General features: G+C 44.4%; 1 protein-coding gene across 2 annotated transcripts in view; it reads right to left on the reverse strand.

The window, feature by feature from the left end:
- Positions 1–12,523, reverse strand: part of FRG1 (FSHD region gene 1) — a 178,568-nt gene that overhangs the window by 41,011 nt on the left and 125,034 nt on the right. For both annotated transcript variants that reach the window (XM_086962562.1, XM_086962563.1), the window contains exons 5-6: positions 10,405–10,462; positions 9,507–9,621 (exon numbers count right to left, since the gene is read on the reverse strand). In XM_086962562.1, the coding sequence (XP_086818688.1) occupies positions 9,507–9,621; positions 10,405–10,462 (173 nt within the window). The remainder of the gene's footprint in view (positions 1–9,506; positions 9,622–10,404; positions 10,463–12,523) is intronic.

Below are 12,523 nucleotides of genomic sequence, written 5' to 3' on the forward strand. Positions count from 1 at the left end.
AACAGGTAGAGGTGCATTATCTGATTTGGTGGCCTTCCCACAGTATTACATAAGCTTCAGGACATTTCATATAATGCACCAGTCCATGTGTTAAGACGCTAACTTGATTGGTAAGGTGCACCAAAATTCAAGTGTACATGCATGCTCAATTGCTGCAAATCACTATATGACTGTGGCGTGGGAATGACGATTCAATGAATTATCAAGGAGGCGCACCTGACAGTAATTAACAATTCGAGTTTTGGGACTAGACCAGACCAGGCATATGACAGAGAAAAATAGGCACCAGCAGGGGGAAATGTACTGCACTTTTTATATAGAGGGCACATATCGGCATTGACTCCCCAAGCCAATACAGCAGTAATCTAACACTGATCAATATTCCAGGGAATGGGCCGGCATGAAAAGTTGACTCCACAAACCCCATTATCGGTCTGTAGACTGATGCGACAGGTGGTTGTTGTAGAAGGATTTAATGAGTGCCATACACTGGGAATCACTTTATTGGTAAACGTTACTATTGATAGGGAACTTGAGGGATTAAAAACCCTACAAGATGACTTCTAAACACAGTCTTCTTTCTATACCTGTAAACTTAGCATACATTGAAGCCATATTTGGTCAACTTAAAAAACATCATCGCCTCTCCCCAATAGAAAGATAACACATATGGTCAAAATGCTAGTCATACAGAAGCCTCCCTCCCCCTCCAAAACAAATTGCCAAAACTGGAAAAAAGACTGGCAGCTGGGCTTACCGCCGTTGACACACAGCACTGAATTTACACTGAATCTATAACACCAGTGAGAAATCGTGTCACCTTTTTTCTCCCCAGAGTTTTATACAGCGCAAACTACATCTAAAGGTATCAGAGCGCTTTACATGAGCACCAGCTGCATTACAGTCGGACACATTCATTTTGTTAGGCACGGCATGAAGTGATTTGCCCAGAATCACACAATGTTGAGTGTCCCTGCAGAGACTCGTACCCAGTCCCCAGCTTCGAGAGCGACCGCTCTAGCAGTCAGGCTACATACACCCTCTTCCCTCGCCTTGTTGGACAGGCATCCTCTATATGCTAAGGTGTTGAGAAGAAGTGGGAGATTTCCTGTTCTCGGTGTGGGGATGCTGTGTGCTTCAGAGATATTGGGAAGAGGGAGGACAAGTTCTGAGATTACACAGTCAGTCGTACTTGATCCACACACTGCATCGCTAAATATCCTGCATGAAATCGATCTGAACAGATACATGAAAGCTTTTATGGGACTCAGCCTCATAATTGTTAACGAGGTTATTGCACAAAGCAATTGAGGCTCCCAATATGGGTAAGTGGAGAGCCTGGCTTGATCGACGCTGATGTCGAAACATGTTTACGAACTACGAGGTTGCCCCAGGAAAGACAATTGTATTGTGAGTGGGGTAGGAGGGGGTGTGGGGGTTGCAGCAACATGGGTTTTAAGTTAAGAAACGAACACGAAAACATGAGACTGTAGGTTAAGAAACAATAGTTTATGTTCATAGTGTAAAAAAATACTTCATTAAAAAGGTGGTCGCATCATAAAATATGTTTGAAGTTGCTACTGATGTGCAGATGGTTTATGGGAAAACCAAACAAGATTTTATAAAATTCTAAGCTGCATTTCCACATATGTTCCATTACCGAAACTCACCCTCCGACACCAACTCACTCCTTTCATCGGTATACAACCTTTAGCACGCATCTTTTAGCACGCACTACCATTACCACGCATCTGTAACAAAGCATACCATTACAACGCATAGCGCTTTGAGGCAATCTGACTTAGGGAATGGCTAGTGAATAGGTTAATTTACTATCCAATAACCTTCCCTAGTGTCCACGGGGACTGGTGTTGGAATAGTAAATTAAACTATTCACTATCCAGCACCCAAAGCACTATGCGTTGTAAAGGTATCGCGTTGTAAAAAATGCGTGGTAATGGTATGCGTGGTAAAAGTGTGCGTGCTAACATCTATTCTACTATTCTATTAAAATTATTTATACAGCGCACTATCACCATCGGTTTCTTGGCGCTCTTGATAAAGATTGCGGTGATCCAGGGAGGGGATTAGTCATATGCCGCTTTCATCAATTTCATCCCTTTCATCAATCAGACAGTCTCATACCCTTACACGTTAAAAGAAAACAAACGTTTTCAATGCAAATGGTCTCTAATTTGCAAGAGTTTAAGCAATTGGCATTGTAAATGACAATGCCTTTTATTTATGTGTTTTTAGCACCATCAGTGCTGCAGCAATTCCCCCTCTGTGCTAACTGATTTATTCCCATTGTTCATGACTAGCTCAGCTCGTCATGAGCACACAAGCAGTGTATGCATGACGAGCTGAGCTCGTCATGAGCATCGAAGGGGATAAAAGCAACACATATATGAAAGGCATTGTCATTTCTAATGCCGATAGCTCAAACTCCCGCAAATGCGAAACCACTTTCATAGTGACTGCACCCCTTTCTTTAGATGCTGCTTACCGTATTCTGATTACAGTGAGCAACGTCTAAGGTAAGGGGTGCGGTCAACATTAAAGTGAAAGCACGGTATGGGGCACTTTAAGAAAAAAAATAATAATAAAGAAAGTAAGTTTCTGTATCGCAGCAGTTGAAGTGAAAGCAGACCACACAGTAAATTAAATAAATAAAGAAGCGCAGTGGCTAAAGTGAAAGCGGACCGTGCAGTGAATTAAATAAGCGCAGCCACTGAAGTGAAAGTGGACTGCACTGCAAAAGAGAAACGATAAACAACAACAACAATATAAAAGCGGGTGGCGTGCTGCGACGTCGTGGGTGGAATAGTGCACACAGACTAGATAAAGCAGAACCGTTTAACACAAGTAAAAAGTCCAATCCTTATGAGAGGTTACAGATGCAGACAAGGTGATACCAAGGAGGGATTAGTAAGCCTATTCACGAATGAAAAGCAATGATTTTGAAATAAAGTAACAAAAGCCAATTGAAAAGATGGCGAAAAATGGGTGGGCCTTTTATTCCATACCTCAATACAGATTGCCTCGCAGGGCAACACATGCGAAGCAGTCTTAACCTAAAAAGAATCCTGAATAGCAACATACACTCTGAGAAACTCTCCCACCCACACATTCCTATAAGTCCTCCTGTATTGTAGGGTGTGGCCCTTCATGTAATCATTTTGACTCTCTATAAGTCAAATGCTTCCTTTAGACTTTAAATGGTCCGCAGTGGCGGCTGGTGACATTTGAAAGCAGTGGGGCGTAAAGGTTGGGCACGACTTTTAAGCCGCAAGCAAAGTGAGCAAGCGCAGCTAACAAAAGTGGGGACAGGTTGGGTCCTCCTCTCGAGAAAATTGGAAAAGGATTGGCAAATGGTGAATTTTAAAGCAAAAGTATTCTGAAACAGACACCCGGGCTGCTTGAATAGCACACAAAGTCTTTTTATGTGGGCAGGTGGGAGGCGGGGACAGAGGGCCAGAAGTCCCTTCTGGTATCTAATGCTACAAGCGGCCTCCAGCCCTCCCTTTACCAGACCAGCAGTGAGAGCACAAACCGCACTGGTGGTAACTGTGGACTCTGCAAACAGTGGCTGCAATCTCACAGCTGATGTAAAACACTCAAAGTCCTCAAGTCTTAAACTCCTGGAAACGAACGCAGCGCAAGGTTAATGTCATTAAGCAAAAACAACAAACGTGAGATTAATGTCATTGAACAAACAAACAACACAGCAAGCGATTAATGTCACAACACAGCGGGTATTAACATCCTTAAAAAGACACTGAAACGCCTCTTCCATAGCACGGGCTGAGCAGGAAATAAAACGAGCATATTCCGTGGTGAGAGCACATGCTGCCACCCTTCACTTTTCAATGTGATACAAACTCGCAGCACCAGTGGTTTCGGGTCCACTCACTATAGTGCAATGCCCACCACACTGCGAGCCTGCTTCGTGCTCCCGCTCACTCAGCAGCACCACGGTTTGAGAGACAACTTAGTGCTCGGCAATACCCCAGTCCCCAAACGCTCGCGCAACAGGTGAGTATGCACACTTTTCAACTCACACTGCCATGAAATGTTTAATACAGTGCTTCAGTAACTTCATAGCGCTATTGCTGTGATATAGCGGTGGGTCAAATTAGTTTTTGAGCAAGTTAAAGTCCGCATCCAATCCAGCATGAAATGAGGAAACTCTCCATGTAAAGATACGTTTTAGAAACATAATTTCTCCCAAAATTAGTTTTAGTGCTCTTAAAAAGTGGAAGGTAGAGGTTCGCCTAACCTTCTTTATTCCTCTACAGAGTAAAATAAATGCTTATTTCCAGTGCTTCCAAAAGACGTTTGGGAGATGGTACTTACACACAAATTAAGTCTTCCAGCACCCACACCCAGAACCAGAAGTACCCAAAACACACACACACTCACTCTTTATTCTTCACGACTTCCTGATACATTCGACACCACCAGTTCTATACGTGGTCAAAATACTAGTGAGCAATAGAGCAAGCCAAGGCCCACTCGAGCTGAAGTCAGGACTGAAAGCGGAGGTCCTTTACCAAAAGCTGCTGGACCACAGAGGAAGTGAAAAACACCAGACTTCCGGGCAGCAGGCGCGAGCGGATGATGAAAGAAAGGTCAGGGATTAGGTCAGATTTCAATAATGCGAGTACAGATTTCTCCTGTTTCTGATCTTCAAAGAGGCGTGGTCTACAGATGCTGGCGGGGTGTTTTTTTTACTACTGCTTATACAGTGCATGACAGGCAGTTTGTGGTCCTTTGACCTTGCTTCCCTTGAATACCAGGGTATCTCTCTCTCCCCACAGGTTAACTTTTTTAAAGTCCTGAAGTTGCATTAGCGCTAATATGTCGAATAGGGAAACTTGGGATTTCCAGACCGGCCACGATTTCAGAAACGCCAGAAGGACTGGGGTAGAGTCAAGCATGGCCCTTGGTCTGCCTTAGTTCTCTTCACAGTACAGAGGCCGAGGGCCATCAACCCCAGTCCACTCAGTCTCAGAACAGGAAAAACATGCGTTCTCACAGGAATGGGAGGGTGTTGTTGACATTCAGTGTACTGTTAGATCGCTAAAAGTAACACTGCACCGGCCATAGATGGACCGTTCCTCGCTCCATCCTAGGACTCCGTTGGCTGCAACAGGATGCATGCAACATAATACATATGTATTTAAGTGCCCCTCGAGCTATGCAAGCCCCTTGCATTTCCTCTGCAGTCACGCCTTCCTGTCACCTCCCCCCATCCCCCGCTGCGCGAAGTGGCTGCAGGGGCCCCAGTAATGTGTATAAAAAAAATGCATTCGGAGCAAGCAAAATGTGCATTTCCTTCATAGTTATACCGTGCTAAGAGGCGATGACGCACATAGCTCACGGCAACAGGCCCCCCGGAGAAAATGACGACAGCCTAGTTGCACTCGAACATTGTACGTATGCCCTCCAAAATCCGAGCATGCAATGCGTAACTACCTGGCTAAGAAGGTTAGATGTGCTTGTGGCGCTACATGTGAAATGGGGCCCTTTGCACTTGGCAGCTATAAACTGCCCCCGACATAGTGTCTAAATAATATTAGGTGCACTTCCAACGAAGTAAATATTTATTTAAAAACCAACCAACGCCGAAAGCACTCTGTGACTGCAAAGTAAATAGTACCTCCCCACACAAGGCGGTTCACACAACGGCATCCGCGACGTTTAATTTTCACCTGCAGGAATATTTCACACTGCCCAGGCCTCTCGCGCACAATGGACTCAGGGCAGGGCACGGCGCTGTGACCCCCTCCCACCCTCTGCTTCCTGGCATCCGAGTCCAGGCCGGGGGCCCTCACTGTGTGCGCTGTTGATGGTGTGCAATGCACATTTGACATGTCACACCCAGTCTGTAAATGTAAGATGTATTACAATGCCTGAATGTATGAATGCGAAGCAACAGAGCTCCGGAGACGGTGGGGCTAGTCTACATATAGCCATGCAGTTACGGGGGGGGGGGGGACGGGAGTGTTGTGCGGGCCGGGGGACGGAGTGGGTAATAAAATAAAGAAAACTAAACTTACCTTCCTCAGTCCGGACCTCCGCTCCTTCTCCACACCCCGGATCAGATCACGCGCTGCGCCGTCGCATCAGATCCATCATTTTGACTTTGAATTAAATGCACCAGGCTGCGCGGTAAAGTCTCAGCCAATCCTGTCGCTGCATTAGCAGCACCAGTACGCCAGGATTGGCTAAGAGCAGGGTTAGTGCCTGCCCATATGAGACCCAGGGGGCCGGGGTCCCTCGCACTCTGAGTCGCTGTTGGGGAGGGAGGGGAATGTTCTGTACAAGGTTCGCATGCGCAGGCAAGTCCCAAAAATGAGTCTCCAAACATTGGCATGCGCACACTGCAGCTGCGCTGTTTCTGCAGCCTGCTGTGCTGCGCTGTCAATCACTACCGCAGCCCCGCCCCCACACCATCTGCGATGTCGGACTTGTCCCAGTAAACTGAGCTAGGGGTTACCGCAGATAGTTTGCTCACGCTCCGATTTATAATATACATTTTTAATCCTTCCTCAGCGTGACAGTCGTCCATGGCAAGTGGGGCAACGCCCCAACGCCCCCAATGGACGCACCGCCACTGATGGTCCACTTGGAAAGCCCGCTCTCGCTCCCCAAAAAACAGGGTTCCTTCTATTAACTTCAATGGGATCACCAGCCATGAGCACCTAACATTACCCTTCGAGAAAACTAAATGAGTTGCGAGAAACTCATTCAACAAGACACACATAGCCACTAGACATCTGCACTTGTTCAGATACTCATTCCCACGTTCTTTCTCTCTCTCCGACATGCAAGTGCATGCACGCACGGATAGGTCAAAACAAATAATCGCTCACACGCCAGGCAGTTTAAAGACTCAGAACACATCTTAAGACACTGATGGGATAATGATGAGCTGCTACTGCAGGGGAGCGGCTCTGCACAGATTGCTGCTTCAGCAGGAAAGGAGGGAGGTAAATAGTTTAGCTGATAAAGGGCATCTTTATTTGAATAGAGTTGCCTTTGGAGACGCCATGTGGGCCATTTGTAATTATAAAGGTGGTTGAATATATTCCCCCTCCAAAAAGCGGCCCATGTTTGGATTGAGAATGTGGCAAAAAAGTACATAAATACAAAAATAAATAAAATATCTGGAACTTTTAGAGCAGAAGGCGGCAACCTGTGAACAAAGTTACAAATTGCAAAGACGATGCCTCCCAACATGTACTATTACCAAAGCAGGGGAATGTGGACGTCAACTTTCTTTGCCTTTTTGAAGCACTAGAAGGCAGGGGCAGTTAGTTGCAGTGGAAAAGAAAGGCATGTACTGGCTTAGTAAAGAGGTTTAACTGAGCTGTGGGCCTGAAGACTTGTAGACATATGAGGGAATGTTTCTGCTGAGTTCTACAAAACACAAAGCTTCCTTAAAGAGGATAATACTCGATAAAGTCAGGCTTGTTTTTATACTAGTTCGAAGTTTTTAAAAGCAGGATGAGCAAACATAAACCGTGTTACTAGAGGTCCATAAGTAAGAACAATTAAACTGGACAGCTGGCACCCGCATCTCAGAATGGAAACCGGATGTAAGGGTTGGAGGGAATGCAACACCCGAGTTTCTCTTTCTTCAGCCACAGGACTCAGACACCCGGAGTTCAAGTACAACGTGCAGACAAAGTAGAAAAGCTGCAACACATATTTTTTATTACCCAGTGGCGGCTGGTGACATTTTAAAGTGGAGAGGCGTAAAATTGTCATACTGCACTACAATTCAATTTGTGCATAATACTTTTGAAAAGACTACTCAGATGAAATACATGTATTATTCTAACAAACTAGCAGCCTCCACGTAAAATTCAAAATAAACAAACTAGCTGGCACGCTCAAATATATTCTGGACCCGCTAAATCATAACTGCGCGGAGCAATGGCAGAGAAAGTAGGAGGAAATACCGCAATTTCATCTGTCGCGGCAGGCAAGGACAGGCAGGGGGAGGTGGGGGTGGCAGGGGTTCATGAGGTTCGCGGGGGAGGAGGGAAATCGGGACGATAATCTCAAAGTAAAAAAACTTAGCTTCCCCAGGGTCACACGCTGCCGAATCAGCTCCTGCTGCTCCTAGCCGGGTCTGCATCTTCCACCAGCAGCTTGCCTCCTCTCCGCACCTATGCCAATCACAACGCTGCAATGGCAGCGTTGTGATTGGTGCGGACGGCGCCCTGCCAGGCGCCTAATGGGAGGCCATTTTCTCTATGGAGGCTGCATGCAGAAAATGGGAGTGCGCACATGACTAGGTTGGTCGGCCCCAGAGGGTCAACCAAAGAGTCAGGGCCCACAACAGTGGGCAAGCCACTCCCTCCTGCCCTCGATCAGGATGGCCCACCCCCAACCAGGTACTTCTGCTTTCTCAGTGCGAGAAGCAGAAACATAAAATGTAAATTAAATTACCACCATCGACCTCGCATTTGCCATTGATCTCCACAGACTGTGTTGATCTATTAAAACAATTATATTTTAAAAAGGCATACACCGACATGCATCTCAGTTCACGATTGTTGAAAAAAAAGGGGGCACTTGCTATGCCTTTTTCTAGACTTGCTAACAATACCTAAATCCCGTCCCTGAGTCTCTCCTTCACAACAGAGCTCTACAGAGAAGCTCACACACGTTTACAGAGCAGGGATTTGTCCACGCTGCCACTCAGGAGTTAGCACTTGAGGAAAGAGGGAGAGGGAGAGGGTTGGAGTCCTGGGGAATGAGGCTACAACACACACCAGTGAATTGAATCATAGAAAAAACATTTGCAATGTAATCTGTCTCGCATTTGTAAAAGTTCGAGCTATTGGTGTAGTAAATTTAAATTGTTTTTACTTTTTTTTGTATGCAGTGGAGTGATCACGCTGCAAAGGAATAGTGCATATCTGCAGCCACGCCGGCGCTACTGATCAATAACTAAAGCATAAAGAAATAAAACAGGCTACGGTGTTTCAGGAAAGTAATACAAAAAAAGCAATAATGTAAAGCAATTAAAAAAAAACCAACGGCATTGGAGCTCATCATGGACTCTTTCTCAGAAGCCTAACTGGGCGCCAGTTTGAATTCCCACGCCAAGTGACACTTATGGATACCGCTGCTTTCTGCTTTGTGGAATGCCTCTGGTTCACAATAGTTGATAAACATTTGATACTCTGAGATCCTTACGGATGATTCCAGTGTGACAAAGGTTTGGAAATACCTATATTACATCGATTGCGTTTCTAATTACCTGCCTTGAAAAAGTCAAGATTGACGAAACACTTGTTGGCTGAATTCTTTCTGGAGGCTGTGTTGGTTTCCTTTTTAAGAGTCTGAATTGTACTGTAGATTTATCTACTATTTATATTTTAAAGTCTTTGTATCTTGTTTTTACTGTTACAAATAAAATGTTGATTTGAAAACAGATGAGAGAGTACAGCCAATTGTTTAAAAAAATATTTAAAGAATTTACTCACATCTTGAAAAACTGGTTCCCACTGCTCTCTTGATCCTATTGCATCAGAGCGCCCAATAACCAGTCCTTCTGAATTTATTCCAAGATACTTTCCATAGCCCGATTTCAATGCAATTCTTTTGAATGATGGAGAAGAGACAGAATAGAAACATTTGAGAACATCAATAGTTTTAAGACAGGTAAGTAGCAAATTCAAGGTACTTAGGGGCCTATTACGATGACCAGTGAGCCAGGGACCGACCGCCGAAGTTGCAGCGGTTCCACCATGTATATTAGTATGCACCCGCCACACTGGCGGGCGCAACCCGCATTTTTTGCATTGCGGCAGGCAGTGCTGTAAGCAGCTCCTGCCGCAATGAAAAAAAAGCATGTTGTGCATTTGCATGCACAACGTGACAGGCACCGCGCGGTGCCTGCCACCTTGTGCATGCAAATGTAGCAGGGTATCATAGGTACCCTCCAAGTCCAACCCCCCCCCCCCAACACCACGGGGGCCCGCAACGGTCCTCCAAAGGCAGACACCACATGCCTTTCCATGGCGCCATGGAAAGGCCAAAGACCGCCACCATATTATTGCCCATGGCCGCATGGCAGGCTATTGTAAAGATTGCCTGTCTGCGGTAAAGTGGCGGACGGTCTTTACGTCCGCCGCTAGGCCAGCCACCATCGTAATAGGGCGGGGGATAATTGGGGTGCGGCCGGGGAAAGATGTCGGGCAGATCTCCACCGCCAGTGCCGATCCACCCGACATCATAATGGACCCCTTAGTTAAGGGAGTGAGAGAAGTCAGTGTTGATTTAATTTATTATGACATTTTATGAGAAAGACAATGAAGAATGTTTGCAGAATCATAAAACTGATTTCAAATTCATAGTAGAACATATAGTGAAGCCACTTACCTGGTGTCTGCTAACTTTATTGCTGTGAACTGCTCTGGAGGACTTGGTCCATCATCGTCTGTAAAAGATAGATAATTCATCTCTTGGTCCTTACAGTATAGGAAAAACTTGACACCGTTATATATCACCTTGAATATTTAGTGCCACATTTGTGATGTGCTTCATATTAACTGAGCTGCTTTTAGCTGGGAAACAATTTAGAAATTAAGTGTAGCTTTCAACCTGCAATGATACTTGCATATTGGTAATTTTTCTACTACAAAGTCTCTTGCTATTTGCTCACTGGTTTTAAGCTCTCCTTTTATTGCAAGCCCTAAAATTGTCAACCGATAAATCACCAAGTTTGTGTCTGTTCTAATCTTTTAACAAACAGTGAAATGTACTAAGTGAGTCATAATCTGTTAAAATGTATCATGAACATTAATATAAAAACAACCATTTATGACAACCCACATAATCTTAATCCTAGAGGAAAAACAAATTAACAGAAACAGTTTGATAAAGAAAAGTAGCAGAAAAAACAGGAACAGTTCAAGAACAAACAAGGTAGGGAGAAAATAAGCATTCTAAAAATGGTGACGGAAGGGGTTTGAAGGTGTATCCCGCTCAAAAACAAGGGGCAGGGAGAAAAGTAACATAACTATGGGATGGTGTAAAACAGTGGAAAGTAGACAAGAGGTTTGGGGGAAGAAGGGTGAGGAAAGAGGGGAACTCTTAACAGAAATATTAAAGAATATGTTAAAGGTTATTGAGTAAGAAGGGGTGGGAAGTGAAGACTTGAGAACTTCTATTAAACAGTTTTGGTAAAATGGCTCCTCAGGCTTTGTATTCTATAAATACAAAAATTCAATGAATTGTATTCTATGAATCTGCAGAACAGTTCAAAATAACATAAATGGTTCTCCTTAACCAAAAGCTGTCACCAAGGGTTAACCCTTGTGGCTAATAAACTTGTAGTGGGAAGACCTGAAGGTCAGAACTTGGTGCCCTCACACACCTGTAAAGGTGTCATGCTTCATCATTGTTATATAGGAAAAACAGTGGTTGCTGAGGAATAATATACTATGCGGTTATGATACATAAGCACAATCGTAATACAGAGGGTTAGATAATGGCAGAGCGCGAAGGAACCACTAACACACCGATTCCAGAGTAGTATATTTTATCGATTTTTTTAAACAATATGTTATGTATCATTTTAGGACCCTATTGCAAGTTTCACGATTCATGCCCCTATATAGGTATAATTCACCATATCCTTATATAGGATAGAAATCAGAACCATATTTAGGCATAGCTCATGCAGTCCAAATACTTCAGGGCTACTTCAACTAGTTCCGAAAATGAACAACGATTTCTTGGAAAAACACGCCTTCAGCAGTCAGGGACATCCCCTTGCTTGAGTATTGATTTATCCAAGAACTCATGGAGTTTTCAAAGAACTGGGACTCTTTGGTGATGTTATTATGTCCACCTTTACGTCAAACTCTGCACCTTCAAGGTATAAATATGCCCACACTCGCCCAAGCAAACACACAGTGGTTTGGAGCAGTTAGACTATCTACTTGCCTGACGCGCCCTGCTACAGCAAGTGCCGAAGGAAGCCGACCCTCCAGCAGACGCACTGAGAGAGATGCTGTCTTTTCTCCTGCCAAGAAATCCAGCTCCAGTGTTTCCAAGCTACCCTTGCGGGTTGTTGGGAAATGGAGTCTCGAGACCAACCTTCTCCATTCTAAACGAAGGTACGGAGCGGATTAGACCGTTGGAGAAATCTTGAGCAGATTCTTGGCAAAAGAATACTACATTTATGCTACACCTCACTTACTTCTTTCCTCGTACTAAGCTTAGGTTAGGTTAGGTACACTGGGGTAGGCGTATTTTAGAAGCACCAGTTGAGTACTTTTAGCCGCTGTAATTTATGTATGTATGTATTTATATATGGTTTAGGAACCATACTATGCTCTTACAGTATTTTATTCTACTATGTATACTATACACATTATATTTCATAAACAGTTTTACTATTGTAGCAGTTTATTTCTTATGCTTGAGAAAGAAGACTGTTCAATAAAACCTTTTATTGAAAACGCCAGTCTTTCTACTTTCTCTGCACCTCTAG

This window comes from Lissotriton vulgaris, chromosome 3_1 (genome assembly GCF_964263255.1).
Source record: "Lissotriton vulgaris chromosome 3_1, aLisVul1.2, whole genome shotgun sequence".
NCBI lineage: Eukaryota > Metazoa > Chordata > Amphibia > Caudata > Salamandridae > Lissotriton > Lissotriton vulgaris.